Below are 21,626 nucleotides of genomic sequence, written 5' to 3'. Positions count from 1 at the left end.
AAGCAGCCCCAGGAGAGCCGCGCTCAGGTGTTTGTTCGCCATCCATCCCTCGGGTTCCGTGGGCTCGGGCAGTGCTACAGAGGCCATTCTTGGCGTTTATTTACATAACCGGGCACCTGGCGCGCTGCATCAAAGGGCTGCTGAAACATCCTTTGTTATCAACAGGGGCTTTTCCTTTAGTTTTTATCCTCCCTTTTCTTTACACTTCTTCAGCCATCACCCCTCTCGCTCTCGCCGTAGAGCCGGGGGAACTTTCCTTTAGCGGAATGTTTTCAGCCAGAAAATGCTGATTAAAATCAAAACGTCTGTGGGAATTTGTCGGTGTCAGCAGAACTTTTAATCAGGAACCTACCTGGTTCCCTGCCAGTTTGCTTGGCTCCTTGGCTGCCTGCCTGGTGGGTTGCTGCAGAGCCGGGCCCCCAGCAGTTCTGGCCTCTTGCACAGCCTGGCAGGGACTTCTGCAAGCTGGGGAGGTGGGACCAGAAGCATCTGGAGAACTTTTATTTACCTTGTTCTTGAATGTTTGGACAGTGTGGCATGCAGGGAAGAAAAAACACCAAACAGTATCTAACCGGTTGCCTTAGAATGTGAAGCTGTTTCTTGGGAAAAAGTTACAGTTCTTTGTGATTGAAAATGCCAGTTTGTTTCCACTCCTGACACTTAAAGCAGCCAGCATCTGACTGCTGGGTCCTCTTCCCTGACACTATTGTTTGCTTAGGAATCACTTTTCAGACCAGTGTTTGTAAAGGAGGTCAGTTTCACATGTGTTGTCTCACAACAAAAAAGGGATTGTGACAGTCTTCTGTTTTCTTAAAGGAAATATGTATCACATACAGAGCTAGTTTATGACTTCTGGTTGGTTTCTCTAGGTATTGTTTTCTTAACAAGGTTGAATGTTGCTGTTGCTCAGCTGAGTTGCCATCATACACCAGATGATTGTATTTGCTGAGTTAAGGCTGTTTGGGTTTTTTCGTTTCCCTATCTGAACCAAGGAAAATCAGCACATTTCCTCAGTACTACACGGAAAATACAACCCAGAGAATGTTGAGCAATTCTTTAGAAGTCTGAGAATTCAGAACAATTTCTGGTCATACCTCAAGCCTACCAATGAGAAACTTTGTCATGGCATTCTCCTGAGACCAAACGTGCACAGATCAAGCATTACAAAGTGCTGTCCCTCTCAATGTCCATTAAACCAGTTTTTCATAGAAAATAATGATCTAGTTTTTATTCAGCTTGCTTTAAAGATTTCTGTTGATTTTCCTAATTGTCCTTTAGAGGTTTGCTCTTTCAATGCCAGTTAGTTGTACAGGTTATTTAGACCTCTGTGACTGGGCTGATAGCCCAGTTCTGTTCTGGACTTTCTCAAACTTGTTGCCAAGTTTGTCCAGACTTAAAAGTCAAATTTCAGATAAAATAAAGAAGGGTCTTTTATTTTTGCTGGTTGTGACAGGGTGCTTTGGTTTGTGCTTCTCAGAATGTATAGAAATTGTTCCATTATGGAAAGATGCATTGTAATGTATCTCTGCAGGCTGTCTTTGCTAGATGTCCTTATTCCTATGTTTTTCCCCAATGAAGTATTTTTTGTGTTGTTTTATATTTCCTTAATGTGTACACTTGTGTTTTATGAGTCTTAATTTTCACTTTAGTTGTCAAGGATCTTGCTTAATTTTAAATTTTGTTACTGGTATTGTTACCTGTTCCTTGTTTTTGCTCCACTCTCTCTGAGCAGGAACAAGGAGGGAAAACAAAAACAAAGAATGTCTCTGTTTAGCTCAGTCTTTAAGGCGTTTGCTCTGTTCATTTCAGAAGCAAACCTGCTATTTCTTAATACTTCTCCCAAGAAACAAGTACATGGCTACTTTTTGACTGAAAATCGGGGACTCTTAAGCTGTCATTACTACTGAAATTCAGAAATCAAAGCCAGGAACACCACATGCACAGCAGCAACAGCAAACATGGGGAAAAGACCATGATTTGATTTGATTTTTAATAATAAGCTTGTCACTAGGAAATGACACACTTTGACAACACCAAATGTGCTTTGGCTGCCAGATACACTATTACTGGCTTGGATTTTTTGAAAGGCATTTGGACTATGGTAAAAGTGATGCTTGATTATGCTGAACCAAGTTTTTTATTTCAAGTACAAAACATCTTTTTGGAAGCACTGGTGGATGGGATTTTGACTCAAACTTATAAAAGAGGCTGGTCAGATACTGTGTGTTCCCTTTTACTGTTCTTTCTAGGCCACACTGAAGTAATGAAATATTTACTGGGTTCCTTCTAATGATGCAGCTGGTTCTTGATGAGAGTTCTGTAAACTGGGAACCTGGTGGATTCTAAAACTTCAGTTTGTGTAATGATTGTGAAACATGCTCAAAGGGTTCATTTCTCCTGTGAGACAGGGACTTGTAGATACAAATAATATCTGTCACATAGGAGGGAGAGATTCTCAACCCATACACTGTCTTTACCGAAGAGAACTTTTTCATCTTCTAAGAGGAATTGCAGATCTTCTTTTGCTACTGTAGCTTCTGACTTGCCCTGTCTTTTACTGATATTTGCATCAATAGCTATACACAATGCTAATTTTTTCCAGGTGTAGGAATTTAATTAAGAATTACAGCTTTTTAAATGAAATTTGCCAGAAGTTTTGCAAGTAGCATAGCTCAAATTGGTCACTGTTCTCCATCTTTTCACCTCTCTTTGGAAAAGCTATGGGCTTCCCATCTGAAAACTCAGAGAAACAGATGGATTGAATCATACTGAAAAATACTTTACTAGCTGAGACAATAAGAAAAGGCAACTTAATTTGCGGAATTATGTTTGCCTTCTGGTCACAGAATGCCTCCTGTGTTTTGGTAACTTAAATGTGGCTCAATTGGAAAGCTTAGCATAGGTAGCAGTTCACCTTACTGACAGAGTATCTAGGTTTATAAACACTTGAAGAAATCTTACATGGTTAAGAACTCTTTATGTAAGTTTCAATTGTGTTCTTTCCCAGCAGACTCTGGCAGAACTAGAAGTACTATGTAACCACCTGTATGAAGGAACTGATCTAGCCCAACGAGTGCAAGCTGAGAAGGTGCTCTTGGAGCTCATTGAGAGCCCAGAATGCCTTAGCCAGTGCCAGCTTCTGCTAGAGCAAGGAACGGTAAGTGTCTGCCACCAGACATGTCACCATGCTCATGGAAGCTCACATAGGTTTCTCAGTCATGGACCATTACCATGTCAGTACAATAAAGGCAAAATGCTTTTCCCTCTGTTTCATAAATTATCCTAGAATATTTGTCGTTTGGAGGTGGTCTTGGTAGAAGTAACAATATATTGTGTTAGAGATGTCAGGAACAGAGAGGGAAGGCATCTTAGCTCTCAGTACTTCCAGAAGGATTGTAATCAGGGATTGTATCATCCATGCAGCAGTGTCAGGACACAGTGTGGTGTAACCCAGTGCTGGAATGTCACCTTCTTGTTTCTAGCTATTAGCTACAATGAAAAGGGCAATGTATTTTTTAAAAAAAAAACCTTAAACTGCTTTTCTATTTTCTTATCAATACTCGTTTTTGGTGGTTAATTTCATGGCTAACTCTAGATAAAGTGATAGGGGAGTTGACTCTGATTTGATATTCCAAGCTAAGTCCACTAGAATTCTTGCTTTGTTTATCAAATCACTCAAAACAAGAGAGAAAGAAAAAGAGGAGGCACATCTGAAAATATCTTTAATCCAGGGCTGGACCCATGTAATCATCTTGTGCTTCTAAATTATCAAGTGATTTAAAAACAGGTTTCAAAACTAAAGAACTCCACTGAATAATGAAATTGCTTTTAGATAAAAGCAATTCCGTCCATCAAAGGGGATGACAGTTCTAGGTCACCACTATTTTATCAGTGTTCTGTAATTTATCTTTGCTTATAATGAAGCAAAGATATTGCTAAAAATACATATTTTAGAAAATTTTGGTGCACTTAACAAACATAACCAATATCTGATAACCAGTCTGCTTTATTGATTATTGATCAGGTTTTGACTTTTCCCTGCCTTTAATTAGCCTATTTTTGAGTAATATATTTTGTTGTGTGTTTGTAGACCTCCTATGCTCAGCTCCTAGCAGCCACATGCCTGTCTAAGCTTGTAAGCAGAGCATCCCCACTACCTATTGAGCAAAGGATTGATATTCGTAAGTCACCTTGGTTGTACAAGTTTGTTTACATTTGTTGGATCTGAAACTTCATGTTAGAACTGAAACCTTTATGTGGATACCTGTTTTTTCTCTAGTTCTCTCCATTTACCAAGCCTGTTATAAGGTAGTCATTGTGAGGGAGTAAATATAAAGGTGATCATGAGCTCTTTCATAATTTCTCTGCAATCAGCTTACAAACAGCATTTCTGAGTTTCAAAATTTGGATAAATGTTAGCTTAAATTACTTTGTGTTTTTTAAAAATACGGATTTTTCAAGCTAGACTTTGTATTTATCCCACAAGACACTAAAGAGTTAATGTTTGTAAGGAATCAAAGTTGCAGATACTGCTAGTACACCTGCTGGTGATTTACACATAAGAGCTCATGATCAGCTCTTAAAATTTGTAAAAGTCATGCCAGGGCAGGGTCTTACCTGGAGGATTAAGACTCTACAAAATGTTTGGGTTCTGTGTTAAAGTAATTGCTATATTGTATCAGTTCTGTGGATAGCAGTACTCTGATATGCACAGCTGAGATCTGCTTCTTCTGATAAAAGATTTCTATGTTCTTTTAGGTAGAAATTAACTGTAATCAACTTTAATTTTATATACTTCAACAGCTTTTGGAACAGGCTAACTTCCCTTTAGTTAGGGAGGAGTTTCTGCAGCTGCAATGTGCATTACAGTGTGCATCTGGAACATGGGATGTTCTAGATTGAATGGAGAACATTCAGCAGGGGCTCTTGTCTGAAAAAAAACCTTCTGTGTGTCTTGAGTTGACTGAGAGCTGCTGTTACATAGTGATATAATCAGTGCCCATTATATGGGACTGTAATGAAAAATTACTCTGTTTACCTGCCATTGTTCTCTGTTATGTGTCCTAGAATAATGGTCATGTATGTCATGTGTTTTTTGGTACTAAATGTTTAGCTGTATTCAGTGATTTAAATTAACTTACAGTTATTGTACCAACCATAGGAATATAGCTTTTTTAAAACAATCCATGCCTTAATTTTTTGTTAGAACAATTGAATTAATTTTCTTTACAAAAAGACTTGTGTTGCTGATTTTAAAATCCTCCTTTACAGGAAATTACATTCTGAACTATGTAGCATCTCAACCCAAACTGGCTCCTTTTGTCATCCAAGCTCTTGTTCAAGTCATTGCTAAAATGACAAAATTAGGATGGTTTGAGGTACTGAAAGATCATCTCATCTTCAGAGACATTATTGCTGATGTAAAAAAATTTTTGCAGGTAGGAAACAATCGCTCACTTCTGCCATTTTTTTCTGTTTGGATCTCTTCATTTTTAGTGGTTGGCATGTCATGTCAGTTAGTTTTTATACACTTGAGTGGAAAAAGTGTGGGAAGAGCATTGGCATAAAACAGAAGATGGCCCTGCAGTGAAGAACCAGGGAGAGGCTGACACTGTGCAAGTCTGTGGGGTTTGGTGTCTCATAGGTCTCATAGTGCTGTCATGGATTTTGGTTGGTTTTCTTTTTCCAAAGTGCTTGTTGTTTTGTAGTGTGGTTGTAAAACATCAGCCCCTGTTGTCAAGAGATTCTATTTAATGCCTTAATTTTTAGCTGATGCAGAGATACATTGCTGATAGTGTTAGCTCCAGTTCCCTGCCTGGGAAGACTGTTCTAAAGCATGTTATTCTTGGGATGATGACTGCTACATTTGTGTCAAATTGCTCAGTTCTAAAAGTGGTTCAAATGCATTTTTTTACGTGCCTGTCATGGAGGGTGGATCAAAAAGATGCCTTTATAAACTGTTTGTTGGAGAGGTCACTGTTATGATCTTACGTTGGTGCTTTTCTGTATAAGCAGTGGGACTTCACCTGTACTTCTGTTTTCAGCAGAAGTCACTAGATGATACCCCTGAAGTTATTTGGTGGAGCTTGTGTAAAGACAGAGCTGTGGCATATGAAATTGCAAGACACTGTATATACTTGTTATGTGGTTGTGGTCCTTGTTTGCCCCATGACTTTTTTACTTCATAAGAAGTTGTTGATTCGTATGTGTGTGCATGGGTACTTAGAACATGTATGTTCTCTCTCCATGCATGTAAAGAGGAGTGAAGGAGAAAATCGAAAAAGACATTCTATCTCTCTAGAACTATGATGTACAATAGAGGGAGAGAGATAATAAATTTAGAGTGTTTTTACGACTTTACCTATTTTAGCTTATGTATTTAAATCTAGCATCACAAAAGTGATGCATTTTAGGTAGAAATATGGGGAAGCTTGGGTGGAAAGATCACTCATCTTCCCACTCCAATAAGTGGTTGGAAGGAATATTCTTGTTTTACACTTCCTTCCACTCTGTGTCCTGTTTTCCCACTGTCGCAAACAATATGCATTCCAGGATAGAGAGGTATCCTTGGTACCTAGTATTTGAAAACTGGAAATAACCTCCTAATGTCAGAGTGCAATCACTATACACTGCTCACTATGCAAATGTATGTGTCACATCTGTCAGACATAGTGGCAGGATACACAGTATCTTCTGTGAAGTATCTTTGGAGGAAGCTGTTGGGTGTCGTGGCTCATTAGCCAGACTTGGTTATTTCATGCATTTAACATGTATAAAAAGGTTTTTAAAAAGTTTTCTGGCAGATGGCATATCTGCTTTGGAAGTTAAAACAGATGAATCTTTCTGAATGTCTGGATAAATATAAAGCCTAGTACTAATTTGGATAAAAAGCAATCAGAACAATTACGCTATTTTGAGATTTACTTCCAAAATGATCCATTACGTGTGTATGTGTTGGTGATCCTGGCAATTCAACAAGAAAATATTAAGTTAACAGTTAATGTTTCTTGCCAATGAGTTTCTCATTTGTTTTTCAGTCTTACTTTGTTAATAATGCTGTTCAAGCTAATGTACTTTTGTGAGTTACATTGGGAATGTCTAATAAAAGATAAGTTGCAATATTCTGTTTATTAAAAACAAACTCAAGTACACTTCTCAACCATTTTGCTGTTATTTTTATGAATGTACTGTAATTGGATTTTGCATTTATTATTAAAATGATTGCAGTGTGACTCTTCAGTGTGCAGCTCATTAAAAATAGAGATTTAAATACAAAATTCATCATCTTAAGAGATTTCTTTAGTTAAATTAAGAATTCCTGTAGAAAAGAAAATTAAGCTATAGATCTACTAGCAAATTAAATTTTAGATAAACATTGGAAAAATAATCCCTAAACAATACTGATATATGTTAAAAATTAGCATGTGGTATTTTTAAATACATATACATTAGCACTCCAGATTAAAGTTCATCCAGTGTGAATTTAAGTGTGATTTAATACAGCAAAAGGGCTTAGCAGCTAAGTCTGCACTTCTGTTCCCAACTCCTTCATCATTCACCACACAGGTTTTCACACCTGTGTGAAAAAGAGCAAGGTGCATTTTCTGTTCTTGCAGGTTTGTGTGATCTAAGGACCATTCATCCAGACTATTGTAAAAGTTTGAAATGTGAAAGAAAGTTGTGTTCAAATTACAGTGTAAGATGTTTAACCTTTCTGGATGCAGACAGTGCAACAAGTTTTGCTTGAGAGTTCTCTGAAATCTTCCCTTTTCATTTGCTTTGGTGCAAATGATAATCCAAACTAGATGATAGAGAAAACTTAGCCCCCCTAGTAAGTAGCCAGATTCTTCATTATTTGAACTTTGGGTGATCTTCAGAGTTGCAAAAATGAGTGTGATTGTGACAAATATCAGGGAAATTTTGACAAGGATGACATTGCTTTTTGGACACCTGGGTAGCTGAGGGTGCCAACTGCAGCTGGGCAAGTAGATAAAGAGATCTCTCTGACTCAACACAAAGTCTAAATGCAAGTGGTTTTAATTGTTCTTAACAAAGCAGATTTAATTTTTGTATAAAAGTTTTGTAGTAGCTCAGTGCAGACAGCAAAATCTTATTAATTACATGCAAATTCTACTCGAAATCTGAATTTTAAAACATTCCAAGGTCCTTATATACTGATGACTCACAGATACAAATACTTGACACCTACTGCCCTAGTTTCTAGACACATGTTCTTAGAGATGGAATATATGCTTCGGTTCAAACCAATGCATTGTACACTACCATGGAAGGAAGAGAATTAGTGGGGTTTTTTTTATAGGTAACATTTAAAAACTGTTATTTGTTTGTTTTCTGAGAATGCCCTATGATCTTCTTCATCCATGCACAGCTTAATTTTTTTCATGGTTTGAATGTCATGCAGCTTGCCTTAGTAGTTCTAGAATGCTGAACAGACCTTTGAGAAATGTATAAAAAGTGAGTTTCCAGATAAGGGTCTATTTTCAGATGGGTTTTGTTATCATGCAATTCTTAACATTTATGATGAGGTGGGATTTTTTTCCAGCACTAATTAGGGAGTTGGAAGGTCTAGTGCTTGTAATGTTGATTTAATTAATGACAGAATTTGACATGAAAGCCTTCTGATATCTCAGCATAAAATTTCCTCTTGATTCTAGAGATGTTGGAAAATACTGAATACAAGCTGTGATGTTTGAGCAATCCTATCTGTTTTTTTCTGTAGGGCACTGTGGACCATTATATAATAGGAGTAATGATTCTCTCAGAACTGACTCAGGAAATGAATCTAGTAAGCATGTTTATTTTTTTCCTTCTGTAAGGGTTGTCTGTTTTCCTAGCAAAGCAGTGTGTTAGATGGTTCTGGCCTTCATAAAAATGGTTGGAGAAACATTTCTTAGACAGAAAGGATTAACACACTTTCCTCCACCTGCCACAATACACGGAGACAAGAAATTCTTAGTGCAAGGACTCCGTGTGCACCCTGAGATGGGGTAAAGTTTCTCTTACCACATTCACTACAACTACTACAACAAAGTGAATGATCAGCTTTTTTCAATTGTATTTCTGCTAACAATTTTCTTTGTGCCCATATCTTAACCTGAGGAAGTGCCTCAGACCTTTCCATCCAGAAACACAGCCTTGAAGCAAGAAAAGGAGGTGCTTCAAGAAGCTCCCAAGTTCTAGATTTAGTGCTTGACCATAATTTTCATGTCTAGTATAAAGTAGTTAATCTGCCAGTACACCTATCATCTGGTTTTAGCAAAGAAGGGAGCATTGTTTATTGTCTCCTAACTTTTCTTAGGTTGATTATTCAAGACCTTCAGCAAAACATCGTAAAATAGCTACCTCGTTCCGTGACACCTCTCTAAAGGACATACTGATGCTTGGGTGCTCTCTTTTGAAGGAGGTGAGGCTCTTTATAATACAGCCTAAATTGTTAACATCCTAGTTGTCCCAGTTTGAGTCCTTAACAAGTTCTGAGTTGATGACTTCTGTACTAAATGGGTTATATGACATCCTGTTAAGCTCAAGCAACCAAAAATTGTTCAAAGACACAAATTCTAATCTTCCTCCCTTTGTGTCTCTCTTGCTGTCTCTCAATCTTTCTCTCTATGCCATCTCTCTCTTTCCATCTTGTTATAAAGGATGAGCTAGCAAAATTCTGAGCTTAGCTTCTTTTTTGATATTTCTCTTAATTGCATCTCAGTTTTGCTGGCCCTACCATCTCAATATTTGCTAAAAGATTTATTTATTAAACTAGGGACTACCAAGAGGAAAGACCAATTCTCTGCCTTGTGGTATGGCAGCAGAGTGAAATCTGGCCAAGGTGTTTTTCTCCATCATTAGTTCCCTTATCATCTCTGTAACACTTGGGGGTAGTTCAGGTTGCAGCCTCTCAAGAGCCTTGCCAGGAGGTGCTGAAGAGCAGCCTGCTGTAAGGTAGATCTCTCAGGACTAGGTAGGTTGAACTATGATCAAAGCTGGAATTTGCAGGTTGCATTTAGTGCTGATGCAGACCTTCCATAGCAGTGGGAGGGGCACCAGGAGGTGCCATTCTGCTTCTCTTAAGATCAAGCAGCTCCTTGCCTTTGAGAAGAGCTTATTTTTGAAGTGTTGCCTGAATTCTATTTCTATTTCTTTTGACTTATTTGGGAGTTCTGGTTTATTCAGTTTTTCTGAAAATCAAATTAGGTGTTGAAATTTGGACACAGGTGTTGAAGCTGAGAATTTAAACACAGATGCCATCACAGTGGGTCAGTACATAATGGCACTGATTCCTTTTTGACTAAAGGTGTCATTCTCAAGGTTGACAATTGTGATTGAAGTACTGCTGTAAAAAAATGAGATAAACTATGTTAGCTTAAATTTCTTTCACAGTATGTTTTGCATGAGGTTTAAAGGGCACATGTGCTCAGCTACTAGGGCTCAGGTGACAGGCAGTATATTTTTTAATGTAGAGAGCAATTAAACAATCTGTAAGCCCTCACCTCTAGAGAGGTAATGCTCTGCTAATGTTCACATGTTTTTTTAAAATCACAGTTGGAATTGGATATTAACAGAGAAATACTATACAATTTAAAAGAAGAACTGGATATTCTTGGAAGAATCTTGTTAGAAATAGTAAACCCCATTACACTTTAAAACAGTAAATGTATTTTTGAGAACCTGTATCCTGCAGCAGCCACTTCAAGTTCAGCTGGTCTGCGGGTACTTTTGTGGTCTCTCATATAATTAAAAGTTTGTCTGAATGACATCATGTGGATTTCCAGAGAAAAACCAAAGAACACTATAACTGGTGTCTTTTTAATGCCAACTTATATGAGTATACAAAGCTGCTTTTAGAAATATGTCTCAGTATCTGTAATATATTGAAAAATACACTCAACTAACAATTATGGAATCACTAAAATAATTCCAAGGGTTTAAAAGTTACAGAGGATTGGTGGCAAAACAAGTTATGTTTATACGAGATATACAGAAATTCAGTGTTGATTTCAAAGCTGAATTAATCATTTAGTGTCAATTCCTATGTGATGCTACAGTAATTGTCAAGTTAATGAGGCATCTCATGGCTCATAGTTGGTTTTGATTCCTGTAATGTAGTTTTAAAACTTTTTTTAATAAAATTGAGATGTGACTTTGAATCTAAATAAGGAGCAGATGAACTAGATAAAGTTGCATTTATTTTCTTGTTTTTCTAGACCAAACTATGTCAGTTTTCTTTTTAATGTTAATGAATTGCATTAGTGACTAATGAATCTGAGGTTTGTTTTCAGCACCTTTATGTTGTATATTTAATATTGAAGTAGTTACTTCTTTAAGACAAAATGTCATTTAAATTATTAGAGAAGAAGATGGATAGAATTGGGTTCTTCTGCACAGTATGTTGAGTATAGGCTTCCAAATCCCAAGAGCTGATTTTGCTTACCAAGTACCTTTTTATTCTGACACCAGAGGGGTTAGAAAGCAGTAAAGACACTGACAGGTGGGTTTCTACAGGTGTTGTAATAGCTACAGATCACAGACAGTTCACTTCATTGGTTTTTAGTGCCAGGTTTTTCTAGACTTACCAAAGGAGCAGCCTTTGAGCATGCATACTGTGGAACTCATACTGCTTAGCAGCCTGGACATCAAACTGAAATATATAACCAGTTGTTGAGATATTTTGTATCCATATGATATGTATGACATAGACTTGATGCTGGTCTGGAGTAACTGAAAGAGAAAGCCATAAAACTTTATGGTTTAATATTTGCAGTGAATGTTAGCACTGTTTTAACAGTGACATGCTGAGTTTTAGCTATATGTATTTTATGCAAAAGGATCATTCCACCAGGCTTTAAAAAATATTTCTGAGAGCTTTAGCTTGACGTGGCAGATGTCTCTGAGGAGGTAATCATAATAGTCCCCTTTGTCTTTAAGGGAATACTCTACCTTACATTGTTGAAGGATTTATTTTTCTTGTAGTATGAGTTCTTTTGCTCTAAACTTCACATTTTTATATTAAAAAAAATTTCATTTCAAAATCGTTTTTCAAGCATGTTCTGTGCAGGTGACCTGACAAGATTTCTTTTCTCCTTAGCTCTTGGCAAAACCTGTAGCCCTTCAGGACCAACGGCAGCAAAGTCTAGCCATGCAACTTTTGAAGCTTGTACTAAACTGTCTTAATTTTGATTTCATTGGAAATTCAGCTGATGAATCTGCAGATGACCTATGCACTGTGCAGATTCCAACCAGCTGGAGAACAAGTAAGAAAAGATCATACCTGCTGGTGGTCTGATGTCTATACCCAGTGGGTTGTGTCACTTCTTTAGTTACAGTCCTTGCAAATACAATTTCTAATGTGGAGTGAAGTTTTTTGCTGGTGAGTTATTGGTAAAACTTCTGCTATTTCTCTCACATTTTTCCTATAGTTACTTTTACAGACAGAAATAATAAATGTAGTCTACAACGAAGATATTCACAGTAGATCAAATTACTCTAATTAGGCACTGAATGCAATTCTCAGCCCTGCCATATGAGCACCTTTAAGAGGTACAGCATATGTAGCAAGCCTGTTTTCTCTTGTCTTTTTCATTAGGAGAAAAATGTGACCCTTTTTTAGTTTGCTGTATGTGAGCTTGTCAATGAAGGCAGCAGAAGGGTTGGCATCTTGGCTCTTAGACTCTAGAGGTTTGACTTCCTGGGCTTAGCAGTGCAGATGGCAGTCTAGTATAAATGTGTCCAAGCTAGCTTTAATGAAATTACCCTGGGTAATGGACATGGTTTAGCACTAGCAGCATGGAGCTCCTTGTAGGCTAATTTATCCTGGTTCTTGGCAAAGTAAATGAGCCTGATTGGATTGCTAAAGCAGCTACATGATTCCCCCTCCAAAGATGGGTGGTTGTAATCTGGTTTAGCTGTATAGCATGACACTCTGTAGTGTTTGATATTCCTCCTTATTTCTTCATCAGTTTCCATACATAACTTCATTCCTTTGCCTCCAATCACAGTGTGAGGGAAGAAGAGCAGTAACATATGGCAAGCAGGGGAATACTGACAAAAAGCTGAATTTGGGCAAGTGACAGTCATTTCCCAAGACCCCCCTAGGCAGTAGAAGGGGGCAGGTTTTCCCAAAGTTTTGCTTTATATAGTTTAAAATGTTCATGGAGGCATCACCCTTTAGGCATTAAACACAAAGAGTACCTAAGGAAATTACCCTTTATTATATGATGCTTTATTTTACACAAATCTTCATATAAAATAATGCTTATAAATGGAATTACTTTGAAAGGCTACTTGACTTGTGAGATTACTTTTATTATGAATTATTGGTGAACTTCTACCTTGTTGTTACCCCTTCATAAAACAGGATAATATTATAGTTCATTTGGTGTGATTCCATAGTGAATTGGTGGCTCAGTGTTTAAAGTATTTTTTTCTGTTTATCCGTCTGTAGAATTAGTCTGTGGAACTTTTGTTAACAAATTGCCTTTCTTTAAATACAGGCTAAATTAATTGTTAGTATCTGGAACCACTGTACTACTGTAGGAGCCTGAAGATACCAATTTACCTACATCTGCTACAGAGCAGTGTTCTGTAAGCAGGTGACAATATATTGCATCATCTGCAGCTCAAGGGAAGTCTTCTCTATGAGCTATAGGATAGATTAAATGTGATAAATAGTGCTTTGTTTAATATTGTACTGTGAACTAAATCATGCATCTATTAATAGTTTATTCTTGACTACAGTGGTATGCCACTCATACTGTTGTGGTTTTTTAAAAAAAGAATATTATTCTATTAAAATAATGATACTTAAGTATTGCTTGTAGAGAGTGATAAAACCAATTTCTCTTTTTCCATAGTTTTCCTGGAGCCAGAGACGTTGGACCTGTTTTTTGATTTGTATCATTCCCTTCCACCGATGCTGTCTCAGTTAGTAAGTGATATGTAGTGATTTACACTCAATTATGGAAAACAGTCTTTTTACATCTGTTCTTTGCACAAAAGACCCTGTGTTCTTCTGTGCGTTACCACGTTATTAGTCTGTCCTCTGGCTCAGTGCCTGCTCACAGTATCTTTTCTTTGAACTTCAGCCCCAGCTTTCATTTCTGAACCTGAAAGCATTGAAGTCCTTCCTGTCCCAGTTCAGCACTACTCAGCCACATAGAAAACACCCACCTCGTGATTTTGATGAAATCAGAAGCTGTTTTGAAAGGGAATTGTAAAACCAAGCCATGTTTGTATTCAGTGATTGTATAAAAATATTACTCAGCCACGGAATGTTCAACAGACAGGAGTAGGTTGGATTGCTCCAAACATGGAGATGATTATTCTAAAAGTTTAAAACCTTTAATCTCACCGTACCTTTTTTTTATTCTTCAGGCACTTTCTTGTTTAGTTCAGTTTGCTTCTACGAGGAGATCTTTGTTCAGCAATCCAGAACGTGCCAAATATCTTGGTAATCTAATCAAAGGAATGAAACAAATACTTGAAAATCCACAGGTATCTTTTTACTTTTTATTTATATGAAGTGCTGAAACATCTGCAGATTTGTTTTTTCGAGTTCCAGTAATCACAAATTTACTGAATCTTATCAAAACTACTTTCAGCCAGACAAATGTCTGCTTTCGTTTTCTATTCAAAACAAAGCAAAACCCCTATGCAAATAAAATTGTCACCCAATTAGGAGCAATGCTTGAAGAATTTTTATTAGATTAAGCTTTAACTTTTAAAAATTTGCTTTTTCAAATGTAGGGTTTATCTGATCCAGGTAATTACCATGAATTCTGTCGGTTTTTGGCTCGGCTAAAGACAAACTATCAACTAGGAGAGCTAGTAATGGTGAAAGATTACCCAGAAGTCATCCGCCTCATAGCAAATTTTACTATTACTAGCCTACAGGTAAGAACATTTACAGAAGTGTTCTCTTCAATTCTTGAATGACAAAGAGGACTGGTCCTGGTTCTCTCTGTTGGTGTTTTTTGAGGAGGTGGTGAGGCTTGGCTATATGTAAAAATATTTTGTCAGTGATGTAACTCAGATTTCTAAATTCTCTGGAACTGGTTTCCAGTCTTACCAAGTTTTTTGATGAGAGCAGATTTAAAGAGGAAAATGGCAACTGAAGTAGACATAGATGGATGTTAATCCTTCAACCTTAGTCCTCGCCCTCAAAAAAATCCAACAAACTCCATCCTTTATCCAAACCTAAAATACTTGGACCTGTGTTCCCATGTGAACTTTTGCACTTGGAAGTGCCTGCACTGACCTGGTGGTTGAGCTCTGCTTTTGTGCATTTGCACAGACACACAGTGGCCATATGCTGGGCTGCTCAGTGCAAGTTCCCATCTCAGCTAGATTCAGAAGCTACATGGAGTAATGTCTTAATTTTTGAGGGACCCATGTCTGCGTGAGAAGGACACATATCACAGGGTCAGGATTCTCACAGTGTTTACAGTTTTACAGATCTATTATTGAAATACACCAAGATAAAGGTGTGCACACTGTTTTGAGTAATACTACAGTTGCTGTTGTAGCATTTCCTCCAGAGTTTTTATCTGGTCTTTAGAATAACAGCTGAAGATAGTGACCTTCAGGAGAAGATTTTGACACCTGAATTCCTGAGTTGCCAATGGCAGCTCCATGAGCTTGGAAGCGAAAAGAAAGTTGAGATTCATTTCTGTTCTTTATGTGTCCTGTTAGGTGGCTCTAGGCCTGGTTTCCCATTCAACAGGATTCAATAGGATTTTATAATGGCCCTTTTATAGCACTTAAATCTCACCACACACTGTGTCAGAATCTTGACCTAGCTCTGTGTTTCAAACCATGGATTTCACTTGAGTGCCTACAAGTAACTCTGGTTCTACTCTGGTGTCCCTGCTCACAGCAGGGAGGTTGGAACCTGATGATCTTTAAGGTGCTTTCCAACCTTAACCATTCTATGACTCTGTGATTCTACTCTCTAATATGTGCCATAGAATGTCTCAGTCCTTCAGTACCTGTCTAAGACTACTTAAGATAAAAGCATCATGTTTTGCAACTACGGTTTGACACTGGGATGCTTTAACAGAAGTATGTTTTGTTTTTTTATAGCATTGGGAGTTTGCTCCAAATAGTGTTCATTATTTGCTGACTCTGTGGCAGAGAATGGTGGCATCTGTGCCCTTTGTGAAAACAGCAGAACCCCACTTCTTAGATACATATGCACCCGAGATAACAAAAGCTTTTATTACTTCTAGACTGGAATGTGTTCCTGTAGTTATAAGGTAAACTTGGAATTGCAACTTTAAAAACTGTCATCTGGAATGTTTAAGTTTCTGATATGTCGGCATATTATATTTTGATTATGTTGAAAATCTAACTACACTGATTCTGATTGCGGTGGTGATTTCTTTAAGTTATCTTCATTGGCCAATAATTGCTCCTTTTACTTATTAAATCCAGGCCAAAATAAAATGTAAATGCTAATTGTTTTTCCTCTCATGGGCCTGTGTGTTTTGGAAAAAGGCTTTTTTCCCTTCTCCCCCCTTTGTTTAAGACTGTCTAAATTAACTGTATTATTTAGCTGTGACATGTTTTCTCAATGCGTCCCTTTCCAGGGCCACGGAGGGCAGGGTGATGGGGGAAGCAGAATGAACCCCCCCACAAGAAAGGGTGAGACCAAATCCAACAAGCTAGAAAGTGGCAAGATTGAAATTGGCCAATTTAAAATTTCTTAGTTCAAATCTTCTTATCAGTAGTTTACATAAATGACCTTATACTCAACACTATATAGCAAATAAGAAAAAACTGTTTAGATTTCAGAAAGGATTTGATTTTCTGCAAGGGCTTTTATGAATTCCTGCTAGTAAGATCTGCTGTCAGACTACAGGACTGCAGAACAAGCTTTTCTTTCAGAAAAGCAGAACAAGCTTCTTTCTCTCCTTTTCCTTTTCTGATTAACGTTACTGAGACAACGTAATTTGTTCATTTTCTGTGAGGAAGAACCTTGAACTTCATCATTGTCCTATTGTCTCTCAGCTTACCCAGCATCTCATGTCTGCACATTGTGTGATCTGTCTCTTTACTATTGGTGTCTAAGCTGGTGTTACTTGTCTGATGTTATCACCACAGGTATGTTAAAGGCTGACTTTCTAATGGTCCAAGATTGTGAGCTTCTCTATCACTGTCTCAGGAACAAGAATTAATAGTGCCTAGGGGAGCTTCCAGTGGTCCAGTGCTAGGACGGGGAAGAACATACAGCTGATTGCAGATGTAGAGTCAGCTTCCCTGGGCCTGCTCTCAACCAGGCTACACTTGACATTTTTAAGTTATCTTCTTCATTCAGCCTTCTGCAATGGATTCTCAGGGTTGAATCTTCATGTCTCGGCTTTCTTCTCTACTTAGTGGTTCATCCCATATCAGCTTCCAGACTTGAAACTCTTGAGCTTCTGGGTCAAACCATGTAGCATGACCAGCTCCATTGAAATATGCTGTTGTCTTCATCAGCGTCACCATCAGCATTGAAAACTCAATTTCCTCTGGATGTCCTTGTTATGTTGTGAAGGAGTAAGCTTTCTAATATATGAACAAAGCCAACGGGGAGAAGATGAGTAAAGTATTGATCTTCTACCAGTGTGTATCATTCTTATGAAGGTCTCGGTAGTGCTGTTGGCGTGGATCCATTCCTAGCTCTAAGTGATTTGTACATCAATGTGGTACTGTCTTATTCTGTCATGCTATGAGGATCCTCAGTGTGGGTTCCTGTAGACAGCAATATCACATGTAGACTTTAAAGTCGAGCATCTAGACTATTCTTGAGAAAACAGGATGTCTGGGAGCTGATTTCATAAGATTTCTTCCATTTACTCCAAAGAAGATAGGCTGAGATGTTTGCAAACACATACTATTTTCTGAAATGACCATTTTTCTTACAAGTATAGTCACTAGCATCACCCACCATTAAGAAACCATCCAGCTGGTCCTTCAGACAAAGAAGATTGGAACAATAGAAGGAAAGGCACTTTTGCCCTTTGGGGGGATTTGAATAACTGTTCTCCCTTTTGAGTAAAGGTGAGTGAAGAACTAAACATTCTTTTATGAAGGGTCTACAGGAGTATGCTTTTCTACAAACTAGAAGAACTTTTATTTCAAATGTTTGTCAATAGCTGAGAAGAGGTCTATTTCAGCCCATCTTGAACATGAGCATTTTCAGCCAATGTCTGTCTTGGAAAGTTTGGATGTTCACAGTGTTGGCTTTGTTAGCTTTTTGGGTGTTTTCTTCATCTGTAGAATGTTTCCTCTGTAACAAAAGGGTAACCTTTCAATGAATAAACCTTTCCTGTTGTGAAAGGCAAGAGCAATGGTCTTGTTGCAGGCATTCCATAGGCTCACAGCTTGTTCACAGCAGAACAGAACAAAGATTATGATGCAGTTGCATGGCATTTTACTGAAGCTTGCTTGTGGCTTTGGTATCACGACCTTGGGCTTAATTTGATAAATATGCAAAATCCATTTCTAGCAAGTATTCTACTTTCCTTCCATCATCCTCTGAGAAAGATGCTGGTTTTTAATAGTCTGTTCAGGCTCAGTGGACACCTTAGTTCTTCAGGATTTACCCTTCTGCGTTCATACTGCCAGCCTCATCTCCTCTCTTCTTTCCTTTTTGAACTATGTGCTAAGAGGAAGGCACAAAGAGAATACTGTTCTGTGTTTGTGTGGATGTGTACTGGGTATGTATGGCAATAAAATGAGATCTTGTGTCTGATATATTCAGGATCTGGATGGGAAAACGGCATCAGCTTTTAAGCAATAGTGGTTAAGTGGTTAATTTTTATCTCTGTTCCAGAGATGGTTTAGAAGATCCACTGGATGATGCAGCTACAGTTTTCCAACAGCTGGAGCAACTGTGCACAGTTAGCAGGTGTGAATATGAAAAGACCTGTACTCTTCTTGTACAGTTGTTTGACCAAAATGCACAAAACTACCAAAAACTATTGCACTCTTCTAGTAGGAATCCATTAGAAATCACAATTCAGGAAGGTTAGTATTTAACTAATTTTTAGACTGTGTTTTATATGCCAATTACCATATATTTGGATATGAAAAAGAGTGATCTTTTGACAGATATACCTAGACCTAATCTCAAACTAGAAATTAATGATCCAAGCCACCTTGCACCACATTTTCACTAGACTTGTCTTTGTGTTAAATAGGACACATTGGCAGTTGATGTGTTTGTTCTAACATCTTGTTGCATCTTTGGGATATAGGCATGAGAGCTGTAAAAAACTTCTAATTTCTGGAAATCAACATTTTAGTGGCTCAGGTGCCCTCATGGGAACCAGCTGGAACTTGATGAACATTTTTTGAAAATGAAGATGCTAACTTTCATTCTTTTTGCATTTATCTTTCTGTAAAAATTAATGTAATGTTTAAAACCTTAATTTATTTTGTACTGCTCGGTTAAGATGAATTACCTAATTTTCAAGAAACTCAATTAATTTATTGTAGTTTAAGTTGTAAGCATAATAAGTATTTTTAATATTTTTTTTTTCATATACCTCTTTCAGTCCTCTCTGTCTCACTTAAATTGTCTTTATAACTACTGGCTCTTTCCTGATACAGTTATCTTATGGCTGTTGCATCTTTACATGCTGATTTTCTTCTATGTAGGAGCTAGCTTATCCCTAATTTATAGAAGACCTCCTCCTTCTCTTTTTTATTACTTTCACTTTCTTCCATGCACCTATGAGCTTTTGTTTGAGAGAGCTTTCATTAATGATCTGACTTCATTGACCAGCTGCAGGCTGAATTTTTACTCCATTCCCCAGACATGGGGGCCAAAGGGAAACAACCAGCTGGAATCTCTCCCTGTCATTGCTCTGGGGGTTGCCATTGTGAATTAGAGAACATTCCATGCACTTTAAATATTGTGTTTCTTTTTGCAAACTAAACATTTGTGCTCATGTTGAACAATAACTGTAATATCCCCTAGATGTACATAGTTAAATTTGGATGTTTAATGGCTTTTAATGTTACAAAATAAGTTAATGTAATATTAAGATCTCATTTTATTATGCTGTCTTGCTCTCTGTATCAATAGTGATGCGGTCATGGTTTACTAAAACAATAATCCCCAAGAAATGGGTCATTAACAGTAGTTAATGATTGCTTGTGATCTATGGTAATGACTGATTTCTTTGGGATTATTGCTGTTATAAACCATAATTACAGATTATTACAGCAATTATTATTTTCTAAAAGAAAAGATGCTGTCTGCCTCAGTAATTGCAAAAGCAAATGCTCTGAAAGTTTTCTGTAGTGAAGGTATAACAGAGGGAAAGAAGTCGTACTTATTAATTGGCATTGACCTAAGAGAACAGGAGAATCCTCAGAAAAGTAACTGTGTGCTTAAGAATGAGCTAGTACAATTTGTAAATAGGATAACGGATTTTTATTTTAAAAAAGATTATTGGCCAAAGTGGTGGCTCTGTTCTTTGAACCTGCCAGCACCACTTCACTGTTGCTTTTTGATCCACCTTCAAACGGCCGTTCTTAATGGGCATTTAATTCTTCTGTTAATGCTAAATTCATTTGAGCAATGTCTGTTCTCCCAGACATTTTGGCTCCTTGGTGTTTTGCTAATTACAGTGCAGTCTTTTAGTGTCCTAAATTAACAGCTGTTTGTTCTGCAATGTGTAGTGTGTCTGATGAGCTTTTCCTTGGAAGTGTCCTGTTTGTGAGCAGCACAGGTCTTGAACCCAGGAAGTATGTTTGTTGTAGGACAGCTGACACTGTCCTTCCAGATTATTAGGAATGGAACAGTATGAGAAGATATTTGGAAGTCTTCCTCATATATCTTGTCTTATCTCAACAGTCTTGTTCCCTGTCTCAGAGTGTTTACTGTTACAGATCTCAGACTGTTCCATGCCTTGAAGTAACTTGTGGCAGAAAGGGAGGATCAACTGTATGTCTGATTTTACCAGGCAGAGTTTGTTTAGTTTGTTTTTTATGTCAATTCTTTTGTGTTTTATATATAAGCATGTCCAGATTAATAGTCTGTTCTAGTTTTTCTGTCAGTTCTGCTCAGAATTATTTGTCGGCAGATTTGTCTGGATAGGTTTTAAATCTGGTAAAGGTAGAAGCCTAACCATTCTCTTGACAGCATTCTGAGACCTTACAGAACTGCTGATACCGTTTAGATGTGCATTGTACCAGCATAATAGTTTATAATCCTTAACTGCTCTGTTTTCTTTCTCATATTAGGACGCCTGGCATGGCTTGTCTATTTTGTGGGTACTTTTGTGGGAGGACGATTAACATACACTAGTACTGAAGAACATGATGCCATGGATGGAGAACTATCCTGTCGGTATGCATTGCTTGCTGTCAGTTCTTTACTTGGATTCTTTCTTTTTTTAAAATGACCATTTGATCAGCAGGTATTTTGAATTTAAGTGTCTCACTTGTTTTCCAATTTTTGGATGGTGGGTGTTCAGCACAGACTTTCTGTGGGTTGTGACTGTTCCACGGGTTTTAATCTTTCCTGGTTCATCATCTAAAGCAGTGAAGGAGTCATTAAGGCTCTAATTTCAAAACTGTGCCTCAAAGGAAGATAAAAGGATTAAAGACAAATGTGTCTCTTA

At 37.6% G+C, this 21,626-nt stretch overlaps 1 protein-coding gene across 1 annotated transcript in view; it reads left to right on the top strand.

Annotated features, from left to right (window-relative positions):
- The first annotated feature begins 2,825 nt into the window (after positions 1-2,825).
- Positions 2,826-21,626, top strand: part of RANBP17 (RAN binding protein 17) — a 140,951-nt gene continuing 122,150 nt past the window's right edge. The window contains exons 1-13 of the mRNA XM_010005557.1: positions 2,826-2,864; positions 3,008-3,157; positions 4,091-4,181; positions 5,272-5,438; positions 8,741-8,806; positions 9,320-9,424; positions 12,101-12,266; positions 13,866-13,939; positions 14,386-14,505; positions 14,758-14,904; positions 16,093-16,265; positions 18,827-19,020; positions 21,247-21,352. Coding sequence (XP_010003859.1) covers positions 2,826-2,864; positions 3,008-3,157; positions 4,091-4,181; positions 5,272-5,438; positions 8,741-8,806; positions 9,320-9,424; positions 12,101-12,266; positions 13,866-13,939; positions 14,386-14,505; positions 14,758-14,904; positions 16,093-16,265; positions 18,827-19,020; positions 21,247-21,352 — 1,598 coding nt within the window. The remainder of the gene's footprint in view (positions 2,865-3,007; positions 3,158-4,090; positions 4,182-5,271; positions 5,439-8,740; positions 8,807-9,319; positions 9,425-12,100; positions 12,267-13,865; positions 13,940-14,385; positions 14,506-14,757; positions 14,905-16,092; positions 16,266-18,826; positions 19,021-21,246; positions 21,353-21,626) is intronic.

Source organism: Chaetura pelagica, unplaced genomic scaffold (assembly GCF_000747805.2).
Source record: "Chaetura pelagica isolate M959 unplaced genomic scaffold, ChaPel_1.0 scaffold581, whole genome shotgun sequence".
Lineage (NCBI taxonomy): Eukaryota > Metazoa > Chordata > Aves > Apodiformes > Apodidae > Chaetura > Chaetura pelagica.
This window is presented reverse-complemented; position numbering and strand designations above follow the sequence as displayed.